The sequence below is a fragment of the Schistocerca serialis genome, chromosome 8, assembly GCF_023864345.2.
Source record: "Schistocerca serialis cubense isolate TAMUIC-IGC-003099 chromosome 8, iqSchSeri2.2, whole genome shotgun sequence".
In the NCBI taxonomy this organism is placed as follows: Eukaryota; Metazoa; Arthropoda; class Insecta; order Orthoptera; family Acrididae; genus Schistocerca; species Schistocerca serialis.
The window spans coordinates 161,932,511-161,957,185 of NC_064645.1; the positions used below are offsets into that span (position 1 = coordinate 161,932,511).

Genomic DNA, 24,675 nt, shown 5'->3' on the forward strand with positions numbered 1-24,675 from the left:
TTTTCACTTTTTTTGTATCTTCTAAGTCGTTTGGCCAATGCTTGTAATTTCTGCATCTTTTCATCTAACTGCTCTATCGCTTCTTGTTGTGAGATTTTACCTAACCTTTTTCGTTTTTTGTCTGATATTTCATTTCTTATAAATTGTGTTAGCTGTCCGATGTCTTTCCTCAGTTTTTCTATTCTGATCTGTAGCCTGTGTTGCCATGCTGGTTTTGTGGGTTTCTTGTGTGTCTTGGTTGGTTCTGATCTCTGCCTAGTGTGTATATTTAGTGTAGTGAGTGCTCCTATATAAATCAGTAGTTGTAAATCTTCCATAGTTGTATTTTCATTTATTTTGTTGTGTATGATTGTGTTGATAGTTGTTATTGGTGTTTCGACTTGTGGGTTATTTGGTGGTCTATGCAAGAATGGTCTAATGTCTGTATTTGTGTCTTTGTATTCTATATATGTCAGCTGAAATTTTTCTTCTATATCTGACATGTGTGTCACTTCATGTTCTATTTGTGCTTGTTCTGGTGGCTGTCTTAAGATTTCGTTTTCCTCTGATTGTTTAATTGATGTGTGTTGTTCTTTGTTTGTTTGCTCTGGGATGTTTGAGTCCATTACTGTATTTTCTTCTTCTTCTGATTGCACATTATTTTGTTCTAGTATTTGTTGTACTTGTTGTTTGATGTTTTCTAACTCTGACTGGGGTATCCTGCTATTTTTGATTATTACATGGATCTGATCAGCTAGTCGTTGTTCTGTTACAAATTTTAATTCTGGGTATCTGGTAATAAATGTTGTGTATACTTGTGATCTGTATCCAGTTGTGTTTGTTCCTAAGTTTGTTGCTTGGTAATAACAGAACACGAGGTGTTGGTTAACTTCATCTGACCATCTCATCCTCTGTCTTTGTTTTCCTTCTAGAGTGGTTGCAGGAAGCATATCGTGCAAAACACCTCTATTTGGATTTAAATCATTTCCATGTGGCTAGCAGTGTCGTTACCATTGTGGACGGGCATAGGGTTCAAGCGTCGTCCCCCACCATGACGGCGCTTGTCCGAGGCTTCTTTAGTTCTGTCCTGAACCAACTAATCACACTAAAAGGGGGGTTAGCCCTATTAGTGGTTTGTTCTTTTCGTCGCCTTTTACGACTGGCAGAACATACTGAAGGCCTATTCTTTTCCCGGGCCTCCACGGGGTTTATTATTATTATTGAGCTTTATGCTATGCCTAGGAGTTCTTTTTGACATTACACCTTACAAATGGTAATGAATATGACAATAGTTAATAACTTTAAAATGAAAATTAGTAGCTTTTTTATTGTGGCTATCCTCTCAGTACACACAAATTAATATTAGTGTAGATAAGAGGCATAGTGCGCATGTTGTGTATAAAAACAGAAACATTTTTGAAATAACCATTTGCTCAGCCTTGTTTCTAAGAGGCTGTGCTCTGGTGTATTCATACAAAGGCATTAACAATTGTAGCACATCTGTCGTAATTTAGAATTCAGATAGTGAGGGAATGTTCCATTGAATAATTTTATGCAGTATTCTAACATACGACCAGATACCACATGTAAGCAGCATCTTATCTGTACCATTATGTACACTCACTTTTCTCCTTTTGTTACAGGCACTGAAAGTGATTGAAGAAATTTCCGACAATTTGGGATTAAGATATTCACAGCTTCCTCGTGAGAAAGGCACCATTCAGTATGGAGATGAAGCAGTGGAATGAGCATAGTAAAACTGTTTTCATGAATATGCATTTATTGCTCCACCAGATGTGTTTCAGGTTATGCTTACAGTAATCACAAACTGACTTCCCGATAGATATGTGCGACGTATATTCAGCATATTCATGGCACATTATTCATACTGTGGTTGGTGTTGCTTTTGCTGATCCTGCTGGTGCACTTCAGTGATAGTTCCATTGGTTTACTGTCATAACCTATGATACATATCAAAAAAAGTGTAATTTATATCTTCACATTTTATATAAACTGTGTGTTTTTGTTGTGTTATTTAATACAGAGTCTGCCTTTGTATGAAATAAGCTGTTTGCAGCACCATGCATTTCTTGTTTCTTTTTATGAATCTGTTTGTGTTATTTGCAGTTTTTTTTATTATTGAGTGTAATTTGTCCACAAGTTTTCCAGCTTGGAATTGATGTACATATACATATAAGTTCTATGAACTTTGTATCCATGTATTTTTAAATTTTTATGCCTTTTTGAAGTATATGACATGTTGTTTAACTGATACCCATATAGTGCATATTTAGATTGACTGAAAAAAAATATTGAGTGAAAGATTGCAGTGCAATGCTGTACTGTAAAAGTCTAGAAAATTATACTAAAGTATTAAAGAAATGCACAACTCTAATGTTTGTAATTCCTGTTTTGAATGTGTGTTCAGTTCTGAGTCTCATCAAGATACATATATATATTTACGGTATGAAATTGTTCTTTATTGTGGAAGTAAAAGTTCTAGCTGGAAGATTGTTTTGTTGCTCCTTTGTTTTAATTATGTAGAATACTTTTTATGGATTTGCCCTTTCTTTTTTAAAATTGTATACTGGATGACAATACTTTCCTGAATGGTGCCTGTGTAATCAAAATGGTCGTATATTACAATTTGAGAGAGCTGAAAATTGGTATGATAGTGAAAATGTGACATTGGATATGTTCCTTAAGAATTCAGTGCAGATTCTTAATTATGTGCATGTTGAGCATGCATCCATTACAACTGGTGACTTGGCTGATTTTGTGCTTGTCTGTTAATTTCAACAGTCATTAATTAGCGAAGTAAACCAGTTTCTGTTATTGGTCTAACAAACTTTTTGCCACTAGATTTAGAATGCTTCTGTGATAGATAGGTCCACAGAAGTCTACATTTAATTTTATGGAGAGATACTGGAGGAAATTAGATTTAGATGAGGTGCACAATAAAGTTAATGTAATTTTTCGTGACACAACACAGTGTATGTTATAGAACACCACCCTGCAGATCTGTACACGTAAAAGCTTAGTTTCTCCATTTGCTGTTTCATTGGCAGTTTCTAATCAAGAATTCAAAGTTTAAGCCACATAGATTCTTGAAGATCATTGTTTTGCAAGACTGAATTCATTGTGGTAGGATTTATCAGCTTAGTATTCATCTCTGGGAGTGTTCTGTTTTCCATATACTTGTTTTTGTGTCTCCTGGTAGTTTTTTTAATGCAACTAATCTCTTTTTATAAGAGTATGGTTTTTGGTCAGATAAGTCTTCCTACAATTGACAAGACCCACAAAAGCTGCATTGATATTTGGTTCAAGTCATTTTAATAATAAAATTGGAGGGAAATGTTGCATTTTATGTGGGTGGTGTGTCTACAAAAGGGGATCCCATTGGCGTGTGTCTCACATTGGTATGGACTAGACTCGATTGTGCAGAATTTGCGAGGTAACACTTTTTGTGATAATGGTCACTTGTGAGGACATTGAATAAGTATCCACATTTGGGACAGCATATTATCTTAAAGTCGAAAGTAAGGAACAGAAAGAAATCAAATTTTCCATTCATTAACTACTGTGTTGTCATCTAACTTGATTAGATTCATTCTGAGCAGGTAACATGAAAAAGATGGAGTATCAGAAGTCATATATTGCAGAAGAGTGCCTCAAAAAGTTGACTTGAAAACACAGAAATTTTCGAACTGTTATAGTGCAGTTCACCACCAACTATTTTAAAAATATTTGCAGCACATTTACTGCAGTCTGAAGCTGGCTCTTTAAGTACAATACTAAGGCTATTACGTGAAACACACACAATAATCCAGTGATTGTGGTATTGACTCCGGTTTTAAACAGATGTAACAGGAATTGTCCTACAGGCTTTATATGAAACTTCACTCAAGTCATCACTGCCAAAGATCTCTGTGTTTTAAAATTTTTCTCGTGGAGCATACACACATAGTAGTAGTTTAAAAAGAGTGTGTCTTTTGCTAATGGTTTTCTAATATAACTGAAAAGCTCAACAACTGACTGTGGCAATTCTCATGGCACAACACTGAGAATCATGTTCCATTAAGCAATGTGGTTCCGTCTCTCAGTCCACGATACGGAAATGCGTTTTATGGTACGAAACATGAGCTGTATATTGTGCTACATTTGAAATACAGTATTACCCCAAATGAGTAGCTACTTACTCATTTGCATTTTGAATGTTTTGAATCTAATCATATTTCCTTTTCCTAACTTGGGGTCCCTTCACAAATCTTGGTAATTTTCATGTTCAACATAACAACAGTATTTGTGCAATGACCTTTCAGTATTCCGAGAACCTGAAAAATTGCTTACTGAAATCAGCTTGTGAAGCAGTAATTCATTTTATCTTTGAAGCATTCCTTTATTGAAATAGCAAATAGTTAGTTGTGGGAGGATGGGCCTTTAGTCTCAGAAGTGCTGTCACTCATGTATCTAGTCTAATTAACTGAGTTTAATAATGTTCATTGTTACCAAAAATGCAGTAAATGACTACTTGTATTAAGAGTTTTGATTATATAATTTATACAATTACTGTCTGTGTTTTCAGTCATTCACTGCTGCCAGATGTGTGTATTATACTAAAGTTAAATTTTATGTAACGTGTGTTCCAGTGTTAAGTTTGGTAGAGAAATGAGTGCATTTGAAAGAAAGTGTTGAAACTTTGGGAATGTAAGTGGGTGTGTGTTAGTAGATATTTTAATCATCCTATACTGCAGTATGGTCACAGAATTGAATTGAACTGAACTGGAGTGTGGAAACTGTGGTGAACACTAGTTCGTATTTTGTGTTTAATATTGCTGTGCAATGAACTGTATACTGGGTTGCAGAGGATGGTTGTGTGGGGAGGGGAGTGATGGCTGGCAAACAGAGTAAAATATGGAAGATTAATCTTGAATGACGAAAAAATTTGAAACTGAATTTACTTATTGATCTACAAGAAAATAGGAAATGTGGCATTTATGTTCCAAGGGTTTCTTAAGAACAGTTGGAAGAAACAATACAAACATTTCAATGTGCTGTGGTTGTAATTTGTGTCTCTGCTTAAAACTACAACTTTTTAAAAGGAAGAAAGGATGATAAAAAGGGAGAGATTAATCACATTGTATAATGCAGTTCAGTAGCCAAACTCACACTTTATGTAAGAAACTTTGCCGTAAAAATTGTTTTACAAACTTTGCTGATTTAGTTCCTTGACTTAATTTTGATTGAAATCTACTGATCTAGTTTTATGAGTTTGTTTGATTGATTGAATAATTGGTTTGACAATTTCATACATATTTTTGGCTCCTCTTGGCTTCGAATATTCTTTACTTTCTTCTTCATCCAAGTACCTGTTTTTGTTAATGTTGGGCTGTAAAACACTGGTTTAATTGAATTGAATTACATGTTACTGTGTACGAGGTATTTTCGTGTAACTGGGGAGACTTGTCTATCAGTACAAACCGAGGTTATAAAGAACTGTGAAAAATTATTAAGATATCTGAGAAAAAAAATCAGGGGACCATATATTAATTTCAGGATATGTTAAAAAGTAGAAAGGGAGAAAGTTAAGAATATATAAAGAAGAACTGTGACCATCGGTAGAAAGGATTATTATTCGATTTTATTTCTGTTGAGTTTCTATAGTTGAAAAAGACTGGGAATTTTTGCATTAAAATAACTGTTTTGAAATATGTTCTGTTTCTAGTATTAAATCAAAATTTTTGTATTTATTCAGTCTGCCTTTTTTAATAAGAAAAGAGTCATTTTGTAATTTTGAAACCTATGCATGAACATAACTGTGATATTGATTCCTGATGTAATGTTGTGCCTTGTGCAACAGAACGTAGCAAAATTAACTTTGTTACAAAGTATTAAAATGGATGTTCAGCAATATGGTACAGCCTCAGGAAGAAACAATACAAACATTTGAATGTGCTTTGTAAGTGCTTCTTTTTATCGCTTGGAATTATTTGTATCTCAGTTAATAGACCAAGGAGCTGTAGTGTACAAGTAAAATTTCTCACTTATCACAGCAGCATACTTTGTTATACAACTTTGTAAGAAGAAAAATTGAATTAAAATAAATTGAAATTTGTTATGTTGTAACACACTCTTCTAGATACATCCTGAAGAAGCAGTGCAATACTGTTTGCTAGTTGTTCCTGACAAAGAATTGTTTGTTAATTGAAATCACGTTTACAGAAATTGGTTATAGAAATGCAACAACTGTGATCAAGCAAATATTCCTCTCTCACTTGGATATTGAGGCAAATTCCTGAGCACATATCTGAATCACAGTGTACTGTTAGCACTTGTAACACCTTTTCCAAATTCAGCAGTCATATTTAACAGCTGTAAGTACACCAGCATTCTGCAAATTACTTTATGGCAGATGGTGCTAAATTATATATGTTTAAAATTTAAATGATGATTTTATTGAAGTACATTGAAGTACATGCAGAACATATTGTGTGAAGGGTCTGTTGTAAACAAGAAAATTTTAAACTATTACAATTTAGTTAGTACTTTCAGGGTTGGTTCCAAGGCCTTCAAACTTCCTTGAAAGGTAACATTTCTGTTGGTAATGGAAGTGAACAATAACAAAGATTACTCACTAATGACATCTAGGTAACCATTTTCAAGTGGACAAGTCTCAGAGTACAAGATACTGAAGAAAACTATTTTGTATTTTAAGAGGAGGCACTATGGACCAGAACAAGGGAACATGGGGTCCAAAATTCATACCATAAAAGTGATGAGCACTTATTCATCTTTACTACTGTGAAACACGTCTTCTGCTGCATGCTCTTTGCTATTAAAAAAAAAAAAAAAAAAAAGACTGCAGAATGAGTAAACCAACAAGAAAACATTACTCTATTACTTGGGAACAGCAGAGCCTTTAATGTAATCTGTTTGCTATTACATACAACCTGCACTTGTGAGTCATAGTAAAGCATGCTTCTGTTTGAACTCTTACGGAGACACACACTTTCTGAAAAACTCCCAGTTGGACACGTTGCTCTGGCAGGCAGTAATGACACAGTCTTTTGGTGTTAGTACATCATTAATAGGACATGCTTACACCAAAGGTTTCAAGTGTCCCCACAATGAAAAATACAGTGGATTAGGATTGAGGGGAATGGTCTGCCTAAGACAGTAGACCTCCTCAACCAATCTATTGCCTCTATTAAATGTGAAGTGTTCTCGTACATTTAGGAGAAAATGTACTGGTGTTCCATTATGCATGAACTCCAGCTGTTGTTGAAGTGATACCTCCTCTAACAGACCAGACAAGTCATTTGATATAAACTGGAGATATCTTGCACCAGTTAATCTGATTGCTAGTATTACCCAGCATAATGGACACAGGCTTGACGGTTGCTTCCATTTGCCAGACCATAACAGAGAGCATATCTGCCGTTTGCTGTGTGGAATAATAGGCCTCCATTATGCAGGTAAGTGCAAAGATACATTGTAAAAGCAATTCACAGACTTATTAAAACAAGAAACTAGTTCCAATAGAACTACGGAATGCACTCCACTTAACCCAAAATATGTATACAGTTTACAGTAATAACACTAACTCGTTTACTGCGTGCTCTATCAACTGACTGAATGTGTCGTTTGTTTAGTGCATTCTGTAGGTTGTTCATAAAAGCAGAGAGCTTGGAGTGGAAGAGATGTGTTTCGTGCTACTGACGATGAATAAGTGCTCCTAGCTCATAAAGTAAGCATTTTACAGCCCATGTTTAGTGGCCATTTTTGGCATGTTTTGGTCCACACAACCACTTCTCAAAATATGGAACACTTTTTTTTCCCCAATCACCCTGTATATGTCAGATGACAACAAGCAATGCGTGCATCTAATCATGTGACATATTACACAGTCTGAAAAACGTATAAGCAGAAGTCTAGAAAAACTGGGCAAAGTAAAAAGTTCTCATTCATTTTGATAAACAGTTTGCTAATGATGTGCGATATGCTGAACAATTAGATGTCATTATTTCTGTTTACTGGGTCCACAGTCCTGCAGTATTTTAGAAAGTACATTATTTTCGCCCTGAGCTGTAATTCATTTAGTCATTACAGTTGTGACTTTGGCCTACATTGCCTTTTCAAATGATAGCTCATGAAGTGCATCAGTGCAGCTTTCCATTTAAGAGGACACTTGTGAAATTCATACTTAAACATTATGTATGTACAAGATGACAGAAGAAGTACCCTTACATGAAGTAAGGACCGAATATTTTTTTAAAGTCAAAACTGGAACAACAGTAAACATGTAGGTAATTTAATGAAAAACGATCAGCTAGATCGCAGAGGGTGTTTATTCTTCTGGTAACCAGTTTCAATCATAGATAGACCACCTTGAGACCTGTGTGTGTGTGTGTGTGTGTGTGTGTGTGTGTGTGTGGGCACGCGCCATGCTGACATGTGGAGCTATTTCACATGCTGGCAGTTGACAACAGTTGCCTCTTAGCATGTACAGTGGCTCTGTACATTGGCTCTATGTGTCATCAGTGGAGACACATATTGGCCTGAAGATGGTGTCTCTGGAACTGAAAGGGTTACCAGAAAAAAAGACACCATTTTCAATCTAGACTGATTGTTTTTTTTGTTACATTAAATAAAAGTTCAAGCAGAATATGTTGTCCTTTCTAAAATTAGATGCCCTGAGTGTTTGGGTGTAATATTGGTTTTAATAAACACTGTTCTGAGCACATGTACCTTCTTAAACAAATAATTTCTTTTGTGAAATATTACAAATATTGGAGGGACTGACAGAAAAGTTGCACTTGTTAAAAATATTTCATGGAAATTATTGAATTCTACTTGCTCACATTTTCAGGAGATCAGCGAATACCTGTACAAGGACATACAGAAGTTAGTAGATGACAGCAATTCTCGTGACAAGGTAATAAGGAGAATATTAATGCAAAAGTAAGACAAACACTAAAGAATGATTCCTCAGTGGGGAACTACGTATGGTAGAGATAAGGCATTGGTAGAAATTGTGAAGGGGCACATGTTTGCTCGTAGTGCACACTTACTGATGAAAAGAAAATGGAGTTGATTTGGCAAGGATCAAATAGGAGTAATAATGAAATTAACTATGTTTTCTCAGGTAGTAGGGAATTTATAATTTATGACAGCATATTGTAATCTTAAACCAGCTTAGAATTTCAAGAAATCAAAGACTAGTAATGCCCAAAACAAAAATAAACATAAAGGTAGAGAGAAATAGATTTATCAAGTAAGACTGAAGAAACGCTCCTCAAAGTCAAGTTGAGCAAGTTAGAAAATGAAGATTATAGTAAACAGAGCACAGATACAATTTTTTAACAAAGGCTATTAGCAAACAGCAAAGGTATTACAAGTGCGAAGATATCAAAAGAGAAAAAATATTAAAGAAGGCAATGGCTTCTAGTAAACAATGATGGGAAAATTATAGTCGGCCTACTCTGAGTGAAACAATACTATCCAGAAATATCTGTGAGAGAATGAGATGGCACAGTTAAAATCCCGAGAGAGATAGCTGAACTTATATTCTTATTATTCTTTGGCATTACAGACCTTGATGGGCCTCTGCTTTTCTCTTCTATCCTTGGATGTCTGTCTTGGTAAAGTCAGCCACACATTGTCCAGAAAGCTTTCTATTGGTCAGAAGCTGTGGCTCATCAGTTTAAGCTGGCACAGTAATGAGCATAAGAAAATTTTACAAGCATTCAAAGATTTGTTTAGATGCTTGTAAAGTACAAGAGATTTATAAGAAACACAGATTGTTATTAAGGAAACCAATAACATCCCAAAAGTGAAGATAATTGAAGCTTAAGGAGTAGTAGTCTACAGTGGGTTTGTCACAGCTGTCAAAGAGTTCACGTGCCAGTCGCCAGAGGCGCTGCTGTTCTGTACTGGTGGTTGATTTGTTCCTAGTGTTCCCTGAAAAGTGGCAGTGTTAGAACTTCCTTGCTAATAGAGAAAGAACCCTACTAGTGCTGATCTAACACAAAAAGTAGTCTCAAATCCTTCTTCTGTGTTGCATTAATAAAAGTTTATTATTCCTGGTAATAGTGTTCATATTTCATGTGCTATTTTTGGTCGACTTCCTAGAACATGAAAAAGTTTAGTTTGGATGGCTGTGCCAACATTTTTGACCCACAACATGATCCCACATGATGTGAACAGCCTAAAAGGACCACAAGAAGCAGTACAAACTTTCAAGAATGAACAAAGAATTTTTTCCTGAAAGTGAAAGACTTGGTGCCTGCTGAAGAACCGTTAGTATTGAGACTTTCTGTAAGATTATCTCCATTCTGGCCTACAGGAAGATATAGGCAACAGAAAGCCATCACACAGCAAAGCTGCACACAGGAACCGTACCCGACACACACTGCAACAAACACTTTGGAGTAGCCATCTCATAGCCCAGGTTAAAGCTATAATAGTGCTTCAGTCGGAACTGCCATCAGACACTTTTGCAGATCTAGATGAAATATTTGAGAAGTAATGAAGCTGCTATCAGTCAATGCAGTAGTAGCACTATACATTTTGTCATCAGCGGTGACAGTTGCAGATTTTGATTGCCCCTCAGGACTCTCATATAAGGTCCACACTCTGGTTAAACAGGTAAGTGAACTGCTTTCTTATTGCAACACCAGAGTGCATTGTCACAGGAGATAACTTAGTCATTCCATGAAGAACTTGTCGGCCCCGAATGGTGCAAAGCAGCTACTTGGTGTATGCTGGTATCACTGGGAATTTAGACATTAGGTACACAACCGCACACCACCTTGCACCTACCCGAACTGCAGCGGCAGTCGGACAGAGGCACATCTGACTGCTGGTTGAAGTACCATTGTCTCTTTGTCAGCAATTGAAAGACTGGGTGAAAATTTCTTGTGGACTGTGGCTAAAACTTTTGCATTTATTCATAGACTTTACTCTACAATTGTTAGCCACCAACTTCCTTCTGACACAAGCAAGTCATGTATAGTGACATGCGGTACACAGTGTACTGAGCTGGACTTGCAACTGCACCGTGCTTTCACCTGGAATTCTACTGTTGCTGACTTCCTGGCACAATATCATCTACTGTGGGATGCCACGAATACGAGACTCGTCAATAGCATCACTGGACTTCCAACGTATATTCAGCATATTCATGGCACATTATTCATACTGTGGTTGGTGTTGCTTTTGCTGATCCTGCTGGTGCACTTCAGTGATAGTTCCATTGGTTTACTGTCATAACCTATGATACATATCAAAAAAAGTGTAATTTATATCTTCACATTTTATATAAACTGTGTGTTTTTGTTGTGTTATTTAATACAGAGTCTGCCTTTGTATGAAATAAGCTGTTTGCAGCACCATGCATTTCTTGTTTCTTTTTATGAATCTGTTTGTGTTATTTGCAGTTTTTTTTATTATTGAGTGTAATTTGTCCACAAGTTTTCCAGCTTGGAATTGATGTACATATACATATAAGTTCTATGAACTTTGTATCCATGTATTTTTAAATTTTTATGCCTTTTTGAAGTATATGACATGTTGTTTAACTGATACCCATATAGTGCATATTTAGATTGACTGAAAAAAAATATTGAGTGAAAGATTGCAGTGCAATGCTGTACTGTAAAAGTCTAGAAAATCATACTAAAGTATTAAAGAAATGCACAACTCTAATGTTTGTAATTCCTGTTTTGAATGTGTGTTCAGTTCTGAGTCTCATCAAGATACATATATATATTTACGGTATGAAATTGTTCTTTATTGTGGAAGTAAAAGTTCTAGCTGGAAGATTGTTTTGTTGCTCCTTTGTTTTAATTATGTAGAATACTTTTTATGGATTTGCCCTTTCTTTTTTAAAATTGTATACTGGATGACAATACTTTCCTGAATGGTGCCTGTGTAATCAAAATGGTCGTATATTACAATTTGAGAGAGCTGAAAATTGGTATGATAGTGAAAATGTGACATTGGATATGTTCCTTAAGAATTCAGTGCAGATTCTTAATTATGTGCATGTTGAGCATGCATCCATTACAACTGGTGACTTGGCTGATTTTGTGCTTGTCTGTTAATTTCAACAGTCATTAATTAGCGAAGTAAACCAGTTTCTGTTATTGGTCTAACAAACTTTTTGCCACTAGATTTAGAATGCTTCTGTGATAGATAGGTCCACAGAAGTCTACATTTAATTTTATGGAGAGATACTGGAGGAAATTAGATTTAGATGAGGTGCACAATAAAGTTAATGTAATTTTTCGTGACACAACACAGTGTATGTTATAGAACACCACCCTGCAGATCTGTACACGTAAAAGCTTAGTTTCTCCATTTGCTGTTTCATTGGCAGTTTCTAATCAAGAATTCAAAGTTTAAGCCACATAGATTCTTGAAGATCATTGTTTTGCAAGACTGAATTCATTGTGGTAGGATTTATCAGCTTAGTATTCATCTCTGGGAGTGTTGCTGACTTCCTGGCACAATATCATCTACTGTGGGATGCCACGAATACGAGACTCGTCAATAGCATCACTGGACTTCCAACAGCTTGATTCTGACACAGTGCTGCACTCGTGTAGCCGAAGGAATGAAATACACTGAGTTGCTTGAAAAGTTTCCAACGACAATGTGAACACTGTGTGATCCAAGAGAGGTATGTAACAACACTGTGCATTGTATCAAATCAATGGGCCATCAGCTTCATGTTACTCTCGATGTTCAGCTCCTGATCATCTTTCTACCACAGAAGCAGAATGTGACTTGATGATCAAGGAAGGTATTATTCGCCCTTCTGTGATTGTCACCTCACCATTTAGTGTTCAACAAGTGTGGCATGCGGCACCTGTGTGGTGGTTATTGTGCACTTAATGCAAGGACAATCCTGAACAGGTATCCAGTACCTCTGTTAAGAGATTCCACCCACGCGCTGCATAGTGCAACTGTGGCTAGTGTGCTGGACTTGGCAAAAGCTTTTATGCAAATTCCTATGACAGACAAAGACATTCCAAAAACAGCCATAATCATTCTCTTCATGACTTTTGGTTTACGAACTCTGCTCAGTCTTGCAAAGATTCAGAGACTATGTGTTGCAGGGGTTGTCATTCTGTTTTGTGCGCCTAGATGATATCCTCATCATTTCAGCCATTGCAGAACAGCACCACCAACATTTGATGAAACTTCTCAAATGCTTAGAACAGGATGGCATGATGTTAAATAATGTCAAAGTGTGTCTTTTGTAAACCACAGATTACCTTCTGGTCATCTGTTTTTATCAGCAGTGTCATTGCCACTACCCGAGAAAGTAGGAGATGTTATGAAGATCCCGTGGTCAGAAACCATCAAAGAATTACACTCCTTCTTGGGTTATTACTGGCATCATCTGCTCTGCTGAGCTGAGTTGCAAGAACCACTGACTGCAGCAGTTTCTGGACTTAAGACTAAGGGGAATTCACTGACGCAATAGACAGATGCAGTGAGCTCTGCTTAGCAAATGCTGTCCTCCTAGTACACACCACACTGGATGCACCTCTTACACCCGTGTTTGAGGCTAGTCAGCCTGCTACAGTTTAGTATTGCAACAGCAAGTCGATGGTGCTTGGCAGCCACTCACTCACAACAGAAGTGATTGATTTGGGGGAGGGAACCAAACAGCAAGGTCATAGATACCATCGGGTTTAGAGACGGAAGTTGGCCATGCCCTTTCAAAGGAACCATTGCAATGTTTGCTGGAAGCAATTTAAGGAAATCACAGAAAACCTAAATCAGGGTGGCTGGACACAGGTTTGAAACGTTGCCCTCCCAAATGCAAGTCCAGTGTGCTAACCACTCAGTCAGCAAAAATGGAGCACTTAACAGTTGGAAGCTATGTGCTGCTCATGAATCAATCAAGTACTTTTGTCCCCAGTTGGAAGCCAGAGAGTTTATTGTATTTTAGGTCATGAGCTGCTTCCCTATACCTTCAGGAAGAATGAGTGTTCACTATGACAGTATAACCATTTGGAGTTCATTGACCAGTTCAGTACTGACGTCTACCATGTTTCAGGCTTTGACAATGTGGTCACTGACTGTCAGTCCCGAGTTAGCAGTGAAACAATGTTATTGATTTTGAAAAGGCAGCCGGCCAATGTCGCCGAGCGGTTCTAGGCACTTCAGTCTGGAGCTGCGCGACTGCTACAGTCGCAGGTTCGAATCCTGTCTCAGGCATGTGTATGTGTGATGTCGTTAGGTTAGTTAGGTATAAGTAGTTATAAGTTCTAGGGGACTGATGACCTCAGATGTGAAGTCCCATAGTGCTCAGAGCTATTTGACTCATTTGAAAAGGCACAAGAACTAATCAGAAACTACTGAACAATGGGTCTTCCACCCTTCATTTACAACAGGTTGATGTGGCTGGTTCATACATGAAGCTATATTGTGACATTTCAAGAGGAAGGTCTTGTCCTTTCCTGCCACCCACATTCTGCCCCCCATGATTTTGGCAACCTTCACAGTCTATGCCTCCCTGGCGTCAGATCATCAACTGGCCTGGTTTCGAAACGTTTCATCTGGCCTGGTATGCAAAGGGATTGTCATGAATGGGCTTGTGTGTGTCCTCATGTCAGCACAGTAAGATATTGCTTCACATGCATGTACCAGAGAGAGATTTCCCACATGTGACAATATGCTTTGCACATGTGCACATCAATGTAGTAGGACCACTCCCACCATCAAACGGTCAGTGCAATTAACACAAGTTGATTGTTTCACTCTTTGGCCAGAAGCTGTGCCAGTTGACAATGTATTGGCAAAAAGCATAGCCTTTGCATTTGCAACAAATTAGGTTTTGCACTTTGATGGTCCGCTGCACATCACTACAGACCACGACCAGCAATTTGAGTCAGAGTTGTTTACTAAACTTAGTAAATATATGGCACTCTCCATCACTGGACAACCAGCTACCACCCAGCGAGCAATAATATGACTGAATGTTGGCATCTTTCTTTAAAGGCTCCACTGATGTGTCATGGCACTAATTGGACAACTGCCTACCCATGGTTTTTCCTGGTCTCCGCACCACATACGAACCGGACTTGGATTCATTACCAATGGAGCTTGTGTGCGGTGAAGCACTTTGACAGGTTGGGGAGTTCATCAACTCATATTCCATACACCTGCCTAACCACGAGCAGTCAGACTTCATTTGTCACCTGTGAGAACATGTTGCACATGTTCACCATCATCAAGCATCAAGGCACCAAAAAACGCCTACCTATGTACACTGTGACTAGCAAAAATACACACTTGTCATGATGAACCAATGGTGTCAAACCATCATTACAGCCCCTACATACAGGCCCATACTGTGTCATCAAACGAGGAGCACAAACTTTGGGCATACTGTTAAGGCCACTATGGTCTCAATCGACAGACTGAAACCTGCATACATATTTCCATAAGTGCCGCCAACACTCATGCTGCAAAATCAGCCTTAAGTAGAAGTGCAACTACCCAAAACAGATAAACTATCTGAACAATGAACACACTATGGATGTCAAATGCACTTTCCTGCAAGGTTTTTGGATGATGCTCCAGTTACACCAAGGGGCTGATGTAGCAGCCAAGATCGTCGATTACTATGTTCTTCACAGCTGTCAAGGAGTTTTCGCCAGGCGCCAGAGGCACTGTTGTTCCATATCAGCAGTTGGTTTGGTGTTGGAGTTCCGTGCGATCTTCCGTGAAAAGTTACAATGTTAGAATTTGCTTGCTAATAGAAACTCTTAAAGCAGTGCTTACTTTATATCTTCTTTTCTGTTACATTGTGTTAATAAAAGTTTATTATTCCTGGTACATGAGTGTTCATGTTTCTTGTGTTAGTTTTGGTTGGGTTACTCGAACACAAAAACATATTTAGTTCATACAGTCAACACTTAGCCACAGTGACAAATTTAAAAGGACCTCCTGAATTATTTAAGAAATATTTGCCAAAGAAGGCTATACTTGAAAACTGCAACAATGGTGCAACTGTTCTACTTCAAAAGAAAAGGGACAGACAGTACTAAAAAAAAAAAAAATCGTAGGAGAGTTGTGGATCAGGTTTAAAGACTATTTATTTTATCATTCAGTGGACAGATAATTCATTTACAGTTCATGATCATAGGGACCCTCCATGGCATAGGGCTATAGACAGATGCTGAATGAAATAGTTTTGCTGCCAAGTAAAAAATGCATGAAGCCTCGATGATTACCATAGCAGAATCTTATTTGAAAGATTTCTTACAAAATACAAAGAAAGTCTGGTCATATGTAAAGGCTGTCAGTGGCAGTGAAGTTAGTGGCCAGACACTCATGGATGATGCAGGAACTGAAATTAAGAGTGGTGAAGCAAAAGTATAAATGCTGAACTCTGTTTACAAATATTCCTTTATTATGGGAGACACAAAAGTATTGTCCCAAAATACTTATCATACCACTACAAATTTGGTGATGCAGATATTAGTGCCAGTGGCATTTAGAAACAAGTAAGATCATTAAAATGAAACAATGCTCCTGGGCCCAATTGGATCTTTTTATGGTTCTACACAGGCTTTGCAGCTGAGTTAATTCTTGTTTTAGCTATAATATACAGTAGATCACTTGGGAATAGTGGGGAGGAGGGGGGGGGGGGGGGGGGGAGGAGGGGAAATTTTGCTCAGTGACAGGATGAAAGTTCAGGTCACACCTGCCTACAAGAAGTGTAGCAGAAATAATTCACAAAACTACAGTCCAATCTTATTGAACTAAAGGCGCTATGGCCACACAAATGAAAAACCTCATTTATGTCAACTTGTAGCATTCTAGAACATATTTTGAACTCAAATACAATTACACTATGTGATCAGAAGTATCCGGATACCAGGCTGAAAATGACTTACAATTTCATTGATAATGCTGGAATTCAACATGGTGTTGGCCCACCCTTAGCCTTGATGACAGCTTCCACTCTCACAGGCATGCATTCGATCAGGTGCTGGGAGGTTTCTTGGGGAATGGCAGCCCATTCTACATGGAGTGCTGCACTGAGGAGAGGTATCGATGTCAGTTGGTGAGGCTTGGCACAAAGTTGGCGTTCCAAAACATCCCAAAGGTGTTCTGTAGGATTCAGGTCAGGATTCTGTGCAGGCCAGTCCAATAGAGAGATGTTATTGTTGTGTAACCACTCCGCCATAGGCCATGCATTATAAACAGGTGCTCAAGCATGTTGAAAGATGCAATCGCCATCCCCGAATTGCTCTTCAACAGTGGGAAGTAAGAAGGTGCTTAAAACATCAATGCAGGCCTATGGTGTGACAGTGCCACGCAAAACAACAAGGGGTGCAAGCTCCCTCCATAAAAATGTGAACAAACCATAACACTTTGCAAAAACAGACATAATGTCTTATGGGATAACAGCAATCAGTGATTTTATGTTATTTTAAATCCGTCTTGATTGCAAATTTTTTATTTTTTATTATTCATATGACCGGTTTCGGTTCATTCAGAACCATCTTCAGATCTGTAAAAATAATTATACTAATTTACTATTTCACGAAAGCAAATCTTTTTCATCCTATCTTATCAACATCAAATGTACCAGAACGTACCTGATAGGGTTCCGAACAAATAACACGTTAAAATTGAAGCTCCGGCATAGAATATGTAATAGTAGGAATAAATTTCAGGATTCAGGTGTATATAAAATCAAATGTAATGACTGCTGTAAACAATATATAGGGCAGACTGGTAGGAACTTTGAAACCAGATTCAGGGAGCACACCTACTCTCAAAACAAAACAGCTTTTGGGGCGCATATGGCTGCGACAAAGCACTCAGTCACGAATATTGAAAACAACTTAGACATCCTGCATAGGGCTCACAAGGGACGGTTCCTTAACATTTTAGAAGAGATCGAAATATACACCCATAAAAATAAGGATCCGGATTTAATCCTCAACGAACAAAGCGAATTCAATCATAACGCCTATTTTAGCATTTATGACGACCTACTAAGATGACAACTGTTGCGTATGGAGATCCAGGCCGAGGGTTGAGAGATGGTGCGCGGTGGAGAAGCCGGAAGACGCGTGCAACGCCTGGCGTCGTTGACGGGGCCCTCCTGTGCGGCCCTCTTGCCCGCGGCGATGGACAGCAGACGACTGAGCGGACCGCGGCACAACACCAAAGTGGCGGGAACCACGGAAGCAGACCGTAGAAGAAAACAAGTTCACACCAGCACCATAGATATATAAATCGCCCTATGCCTGTTAGATCGTATAAAAATGATAATTTTACTGTTTTTTAATCCTGACAAGAACAGATTTTAGCTTTGACATCTACATATTTTAATTAAATATTTTTAATATAAAAAAGGTCTACTGAATACAGTATGTGCAAATGGAATGTAACAAATGTACCAGACGCCACCTGTCGGTAATAGTGTCATAATTAATATAAATGACGTGCACTCTGCCAACCAATTTTATGTGACGTAGCATGTGAAAGTTGCTGAATTGGACGGGTTACTCCTGTAACTTAAATATCAGGTACGTTCTGGTACATTTGATGTTGATAAGATAGGATGAAAAAGATTTGCTTTCGTGAAATAGTAAATTAGTATAATTATTTTTACAGATCTGAAGATGGTTCTGAATGAACCGAAACCGGTCATATGAATAATAAAAAATAAAAAATTTGCAATCAAGACGGATTTAAAATAACAAACCATAACACCACTGCCTCCGAATTTTACTGTTGGCACTACACATGCTGGCAGGTGACATTCACCGGGCATTCGCCATACCCACACCCTGCCATCGGATCACCACATTGTGTACCATGATTTGTCACTCTACACAACATTTTTCCACTGTTCAATCATCCAATGTTTATGTTCCTTACACCAAGCGAGGCGTCGTTAGCCGTTTACTGGCATGATGTGTGGCTTATGAGCAGCCTCACGAGCGTGAAATCCAAGTTTTCTCACCTCCCACCTAACGGTCATAGTACCTGCAATGGATCCTGATGCAGTTTGGAATTCCTGTGTGATGGTCTGGATAGATGTCTGCCTATTACACATTACAACTCCCCTCAACTGTCGGCGGTCTCTGTCAGTGAACAGATGAGAGGTCGGCCTGTACACTTTTGTGCTGTACGTGTCCCTTCATGTTTCCACTGCACCACCACATCGGAAATGTGGGACCTAGGGATGTTTAGGAGTGTGGAAATCTCACACACACAAGTGACACCCAATCACCTGACCACGTTCGAAGTCTATGAGTTCCGCGGAGTGCCCCATTCTGCTTTCTCATGATGTCTAATGTCTACTGAGGTTGCTGATATGGAGTACCTGGCAGTAGGTGACAGCACAATGCACCTAACATGAAAACTGTATGTTTTTGGGGGTGTCTGGATACTTTTGATCACATCGTGTAGCTATCTTGAACAGAAGACCTCCTTCTTCCATGCCAATTAGCACGGGTGCTGAAAATATTGGTCAAGCAAAATCCAGATTGTACTTTTCCTATGTGATGTGATGGATTGAGGCAATTGGGTTGAAGCTGTATTCCTTGACCTCCGAAAAACATTTGGCACAGTACCACACCAGTGCTTATTGGTAAAAGAATCATCGTATGGGATATCAAACGAAATTTGGGACTGGACTGAGGATTTCTTGGTGGTGTTGGTGGTGGTGGTGTAGGGGTGGGGGTGGGGGGGAGAAACATCCAGCACATTATCTGCATGGAGAGTCATTGACAGGTGTGCACCTAACTTCACGGGTGCCCCAGATGTGTGGTGGGATGGTTGTTATTCGTATTGCACATTAATGACCTTGCAGGCAATATTAACTATAACCTCAGACTTTTTGCAGTTGATGCTGTTATCTACAGTGGCATATTGTCTGAAAAAATTGGATTGGAGAAATGTCTAGCCAGGTCAAGATAAGATTTCAAAGTGGTGCAATAATTAGCAACCTGCTTTATGTTCAGGAATGTAAGATTGTGCACTTCACAAAATGAAAAAATGTTGTATCCTGTAACTATAACATCAGCGACTCACAACTGGAATCAGTCAATTCATACATCTAGAGTCTGCATTGAATACCATGGCTGGTAGATGCGCAGTTGACAAGGCATGCGTGGGGAGGGCAGTAGTGGTGGGGGTTACAGGCAGGTGCTGTACAGAAAACCCCATTTTAAACAAAAGCCTACACTCACTTTTTTTTGTAAATATTGAAGTGGAGACCCTCCAAGCCTAAACTTGCATTGTGACCATTCAGAAAAGATCTGTCACCTGTGCTTCAATTAGTTTCTAAAAAGAATTCCACCGAAAATGCAAAAATTTATTTTCACTTGGCTTGTTAACCATTTGTAACTTTCAGAGAAGCATCATGAGTGGCGAATGTTGAATAAAACCTACTTATTTCTCTTGTTGCCATGTTAAAATTTGCTTCTTTTGACAAAACACAGCAGAGTTAACACAACATTAACCTGTCTAGGATCTCGACAAACACAATTGAGAGAGTTCTGAAACAGTGGCTTATTAAATTGATTAAGTGAGGAACTGAGAAAAAGTAAGGTTAGTAGTGTATGAAAAAGCACATCCTTGGTACAAAACAAATGTGTAAAGTCTGCACTTATGTTGTTTCAAAACCAATAGCATTTCTTGTTTGGCCAGTTATTGGTGGCCCCTAAAAATTGTATTCTTTCATTGAAAAAATCTGTTGTTAATGGAATAACACACATGATAATGAAGTTTTGCATAATATTTATGTGGCAAAATACTTTCCTCTTTGCATGCTGTCTCATTTCAGTATAATTTTCTGGCTTTATCACTGGTGTGGCACGACCACAAATGAATGTGCTATGTCAGATCAATTTTCTTGAGAGTGGTTGCTGGTAGAGACCTCCACCCAAATCTAATGAAAATTTTGATATTTCACATGTTTGTAATATGCACCAAACAAAACATCTTAGTGACCTCCATTTTTCATTGCAAACTTTTTTCACTTTTATGTAAATATCGCAATAACTATATCCATTAATGAAATGATGGGCCCATCATCATGAAGCTGACATTTAAAGCTATAAGAAATGCAAAAATGGATTTTTTTTACCAAATAGTTTCTGTAAAATAGTTTGAGAAAGAATGCAGGGTATGCACCTCGACTCTGTCATCGCTAGCAAGCTGAAAGGTGGCAAACACTGTTGGCCTTCCAAACAAACGAACGAACTTGCCCATTGCTTTGGACGAAAATTGGTCACTGTGCATTGGCCAGCTTATCCCGCACAGACTCTACGTGGATGTAACAATTTTTAGGGGTATGAAGTGGGATGATAATTTAACCTCAGTTGTAGGTAAGGCAGTAGGCAGACTTTGGTTCATTGACAGAATACTGAGAAAATTTATTTAGGGTGCACGCCACGTAACTTCGTGGGTGGCTGCAGGCTTCTGCGCAGCCAGCAGTTAGTGATGGGCGAGCCATCTGTTGCAATGTAGCCATACTGTGCATTAGCTGCATTCCATTTGGCTATCAGCTACTGACAACACCAATTAATGTTAAGTCTGCATAAAAGAAAGGGGACAAGTGCAATGATTTATGCCTTTGTGAGGAAGGGCACACCATCAAACAGTGTGCGTTTAAAACATGGGGCTGCATAAAATGTGTAACATAGAAAAATAACAATGCATGGTAATAGGATGAACAGTGACAACAATAACAGACAGATTATGTTCACCTTGTGATGACCAACTAACTGTTGTCACAGCCATTTATTTGAAGTTGCAGAGGAGATATTTGCATAAATTAAATTTATACCTGTCCTTTTTAAGTGACTTAAGCAAATGTCTGAGCAAACTACATGTATAGTGTCTTTTCGGCACACAGCTAAATGAATATTATTTCAGAAAATATGAAAAAGGTCTGTCACACATTAAATATCATTTAAAAAAACAGTGTTTCTGTTTCTAGATACCTTACTTATAACAAATAATTTAACTTTCATCATTATTGTTTTTACTGTATACAGTTATTACCATACATAATATAAAACTAGTTTTCACTTATTGTTTGTTTGGGCTAATCCTGAGAAAAGTAAGGACAGATTTTGATAATCTTTCCAACACAAAGTTTTAAAGAAGGTTTTAGAATATTTAATCACTGACATAAATGACATAATGTGGAATGAATGAGTAACTACTTTTGAAAAATACAAAAGAAATTTTATATTTTTGCAGCTACGAGTGCAACTTTAAATAGAGTTCATAACAAAATTGGTAAGTTGTTGAAGACGGAAGACAATCATTAAAAGATGTCTACAATGAAGCTGCAAAAGGAATTAAAATCTTTTATGATTCCATTAGCAACGAAACAAACCTAGTCTCAGGTTATATGATACGCACTCAAATTGTACGCTATATTTTTAAATGCAGTAATAAGCAATACCAACACAGTTTTCCCAGGACATTGCTTCACCCTCACTGTCTGACTCAATGAATCAGAATCGTGAACATTAACACCATCACCAAGTCTCTGTTGATTTCCTTTTTAAAATATTCTTCCTGCAGTGTTTCTGAATGTCTGGTGCAGTTTACCCACGCAGAGATGGTTACATTGTTCACTGCTTCATGTGTGAATCTTTCGACATCAGGAATCCAGAATTTGCTTTTTCTTTCTGCGATATGTGTTTTAACTTGTTCCCATACCAGCTCAATAGGATTTTAGTGGCAGCGATATGGTGATAACCTGATTACTCAGTGACCATGCTGTCTTGGAAGTTCATCTATCTTGTGAGTACGGTATTTAGGCTTGTATGCATTTGTGAGAATGAGTAATTCTGTCCTTGTTGTGACATAGTGTAAGGAATTTAATTCTTTCTGGTTTTGAAGTAGGACCTTATTTACTTGCACAGAGTGCACACTTGCATTGTCCATGATAATAATAGAATTCTTCACTAGGTACGGAAGTAGCTGTTGTACAACTACTGCTTGAAGATAGTGTAAGTCATTTCAGAGTGGTAACATCTCAGTGCTATTACCTTGCTTCTTTAAATATTAATTTACTTTATGGTATGAAGTTTGTCTGCAGAACCAACGTGAGGCACAATAAGGCATTTCTCTTTTCCCACAGGAACCTTCAGGCTTCCAACATTCTCAGTTGTCTTCCAGCACATTGATCTTGAATGGTTCTGGCTCTTGTATGTTTCATTGAGATAATAAATATATAATTTTCCAGCTAGTTTTATCTTGTGCAGTGTTATCAAGAACACAGCCCTCTCCAAGAGTAGTTTTCTTCCATCATTGGTCTTTCCATAATTAAATAACATTTCCCTTAATGTTGTAAGCATTGTACATTTTCTGCCGTTGATACAGTTGGCTTCTTTCATGAGTGAACACAATTTATGTGCCCTAGCATATTGACCTTTACTATACATATCAAATATTTTTTGCCAAAATAAATTAATTGGATAGATAAAAATCTACTCACCAAGTGGTGGCAGAACACACACATAAAAGAAGGTTATAATTAGGTAAGCTTTCAGAGCCAGTGGCTCCTTCTTCAGGAGAAAAGGGTTGAAGAGGAAGGAAGAGAGGTGAAGGAAAAGGACTGGAGATGTGTAGGAAAAGGGATAGATTTCGGGAAAGTCACCCAAAACCGCAAGTCAGGGGAGACTTCCCAGATGGGATGAGAAGGAAAGATCTACCCTGACCCACGGTTCTGGGTGACTTTCCCAAAGTCTACCCCTTTCCCTAAACCTCTACAGTCCTTTTCCTTCACCTCTCTTCCTTTCCCTTCAACCCTTGTGCCTGAAGAAGGAGAAGCTTACCTTATTATAATCTTCTTTTATGTGAGTGTTCTGCCACCACTTGGTGAGTAGGTTTTGATCGATCCAGTTAATTTATTTTGTAAAAATTGATTGTTTTCGTTGTGAAATATTTTGTGCTGTAATACAGGGTGGGTCAAAATCGCCTTCACAACTTTGGACTGATATATAAATTTATTGAGATAGCTTACAGAATCGATAGATGTGTCATTTCGTAGACAGACAACCTCAAGTTTCACATAAAAGTGACAAGTGTCATTTTGGTTCGATGTGACTGTCATTTGTGATGTGGCAAAACCGTCCCACCAATAATCCATTTTCTTCCCACATTCACAGCAAATTGGGTGTAACTTGTTTAACTGCAGCATAGATTTGATTTTTCAGGTCGGCTAAATTTTTTGCTAGGGAAGGAACATACACACAGCCTTTAATGAAACCCCAGACAAAGAAATCCAGTGGTGTCAAGTTCAGGGAATGAGGTCACCATGCGATTGACTGTCCATGGCCATTCCATTGACCTAGGAAGCGATTAGCAAGGAAACCTCTAACTTCCATGAGGAAATGAGGTGTTGCACTGTCTTGTTGGTAGTGAACCATTCCATCTCAGTCATCTTCATTGATCTGTGGAATTAAAAAGTTTTCAGGTATATCCAAATACAAAATACCAATGACAGTTTTGTCCATGAGGAAGAAAGGGCCATACATTTTCAATTTGCTAAGTGCACAAACATGAAAACTTTATGGCTATCATGTGCGTGTTCCAGGGTTGCATATGGATTTTTGCTGCTCCATATTCTGCAGTTGTTGGTGTCCAATGTGCCACTGATAAGAAATGTTGACTTGTTGGTGAAAA

General features: G+C 38.0%; 1 protein-coding gene across 3 annotated transcripts in view; it reads left to right on the top strand.

Moving 5' to 3' along the window:
* The window catches only part of LOC126416231 (serine palmitoyltransferase 2), a 475,563-nt gene extending 463,102 nt beyond the window's left edge, over window positions 1-12,461 (top strand). For 2 of the 3 annotated variants that reach the window (XM_050083838.1, XM_050083837.1), the window contains exon 12: window positions 1,623-6,105. In XM_050083838.1, the coding sequence (XP_049939795.1) occupies window positions 1,623-1,727 (105 nt within the window). In that variant the 3' untranslated portion in view covers window positions 1,728-6,105. Of the gene's footprint in view, window positions 1-1,622; window positions 6,106-11,273 lie in introns of those variants that run through there. The other variant, XR_007575420.1, reaches the window with a different exon arrangement.
* The last annotated feature ends 12,214 nt before the right edge of the window (window positions 12,462-24,675 follow it).